This window comes from Protomyctophum parallelum (assembly GCF_964188405.1).
Source record: "Protomyctophum parallelum genome assembly, chromosome: 2".
NCBI lineage: Eukaryota > Metazoa > Chordata > Actinopteri > Myctophiformes > Myctophidae > Protomyctophum > Protomyctophum parallelum.
Genome location: NC_139699.1, coordinates 35,409,166 through 35,411,508, shown reverse-complemented (window position 1 = coordinate 35,411,508; position 2,343 = coordinate 35,409,166). Strand labels below are relative to the sequence as shown.

General features: G+C 42.6%; 1 protein-coding gene across 1 annotated transcript; it reads left to right on the top strand.

Annotated features, from left to right (window-relative positions):
- Positions 1-1,451: 1,451 nt before the first annotated feature.
- On the top strand, positions 1,452-1,919 carry LOC310854606 (transcription initiation factor TFIID subunit 9-like; the record flags this gene model as incomplete). The annotated part of the gene is made up of 1 exon (XM_083759281.1): positions 1,452-1,919. One exon carries the CDS (start codon positions 1,452-1,454, stop codon positions 1,917-1,919), a length of 468 nt encoding a protein of 155 aa, XP_083615407.1.
- Positions 1,920-2,343: the final 424 nt, after the last annotated feature.

Below are 2,343 nucleotides of genomic sequence, written 5' to 3'. Positions count from 1 at the left end.
CTTCCTCACCTCTTCCTCACCTCAAATATTGAAAATGAAATATCACTGCAGTTTCAAAGAAAGATTATTATAAAAAATAAATTGTTTTTCTATTTTTCATTTGCATTTCTATTTTCAATTTGAATTATTTATTTGAAATGCAAAGCAACCAATTTCAATAATTAAGGATAAAAGACAGAGCTTGAAATAACCTATTAAAGGAACTGATGTGTGAGGACTGAGGAGTGCATGGGATCTCATTTTTAAGGAGCATAGCCTTCTCTTGGGGCTGTGCAACATCATTAAAGGCAGACTTAACCCTCTTATTGCTAGATTTAATAACATCTTATTGTGCATTGGGCCAGATTTGGCGACTTTTTGAATGGCAATCGAAAAATGTCACGAAATGTCTCATTTTATAGCCCCAAGTCTATAGTTTACACTGAAAAAAGAATTATGATTCTAGCTTGTTCCATCGTTTACTTATAAGCATTTTAGTACACCTTGGTTTGACTTATCACTGAAACCAAGGTGTAGGCCTACTAAAAAGCTTATAAGTAAACGATGGAACGTGCTAGAATCATAATTCATTACATTTTTCGATTGCCATTCAAAAAGTCGCCAAAGCTGGCCAATGCCCCATTTCTTAATTCATCATTTTAATGCAAAAAGAAAGATCAGCAATCTAAATAAAATACATCACTTTTCACTTTCACTTTCACTGTAATACCCAGAATTGCCACCAGATGGCGGGAACGCACCATTATGCTGATTTTGGCCAAAGAGTCAAATCTGGCTAAATCACTTCCTGTTAAACGGAGGTAAACATCCGGGGGTAGTTTGACCCTGATCAGATAGCTTGGCTGTCCGGATTGCTAAGCTAACACTAGCTTTTTCATAACTCACGGCCAGGAACATCCCAAAATGTCAAATGTTTTGCCGCGAATCACATAGACGGCGCGCGTGCACGATAGTGCACAATCGCGCGGATTTCGGCCGGTTTTTGGTAGATTACTTTTTTTTTTTTTTTCTTACAGGTGTAAGAAGTGTCCTTTGAGAAACCGGGCCAATTGTCTCCACCAGATTCCTCAGAGACACAGCTGTAGAGGACAGAGTCAAGCAATTGAAAATGGGACTGACATTCAAAATTGTAATGCAGCTCTGCCCTCCATGCCCTCAGTACCCACTTATTTCACTGATTACCTAAAAAAGGTTTGGCTAGCTAAATCTGACACATGAGCTCCATATTTGGACATGGCTGACACAGAACTCCATATGGGCATGTCTGACTCATTGTGACCTCACCATGATGACAAGAGCAAACACCACCAAACATTATAAAAGCTATGCATACATGCATACACCCTACACATGTTGACATTGCAGACCTCTCCCTTTGAAGAACTGCTTAGGTTCCCATTAAACATCACTGAGGGGAGATAGTTTTGCAACTCAAATTTGATGTACTGAACATGGCTACTCAGAGCAGAATTCCAAAGGATGCAAAGGCCATCATGCAAATCCTCAAGGACATGGGTGTCCAAGAGCACGAGCCTAGAGTAATCAATCAGATATTGGAATTCACATACAGTCACGTGACGAACATTATTGACGATGCCAAAATGTATGCAGCCCATGCTGAGAAGTCCAGTATTGACACTGATGACATCAAGTTGGCCATTGAGTGTCGAACTGACCAATCCTTCACCTCCCCGCCACCTCGAGATTTCCTCATGGATGTGGCCCGACAGAAGAACCAGACTCCTCTTCCAATGATTAAACCTTACAGTGGCCCTCGACTGCCTCCGGAGCGCTACTGTCTGACTGCTCCTAACTACAGGCTCAAGTCCTTTCAGAAAGAGGTGTCTTCCTTGGAAGAGCAGGATGATGATGATGATGATGATGATGATGATGACTTGACTTATTCTGTAGGCTCCTAGGTGGAGCATAGGGCCGCAATCACACCCCGCCATCGGACTCTGTTTTGAGCAGTTTTCAGCTGGGCCCACGATAATCCGGTCGACTTTGCCTCACTCTCCACTGATCTTCTCCAGGTCTGTTTTTTCCCCCCCCCTTTATTTTGCCCTGTGGGTTCCAGTCCAGTGCTTGCCTAGTGATGTTGTCAGTAGGTTTTCGGAGGGTATGTCCAATCCACCCCCACTTTCTCTTCTTCACATCCTGGCTGATGGCGTTTTGGTTGGTTTTCTCCAACAGGCTGGCATTTGATATTTTATCAGGCCACCTGATGTTCAGAATGCGCCTTAGGCACCTGTTGACAAATGTCTGGAGTTTGTTGGTGGTAGTGTTTGTCACTCTCCATGTCTCTGATCCATAGAGGAGAACTGACTTGACGTTGGTGTTAAA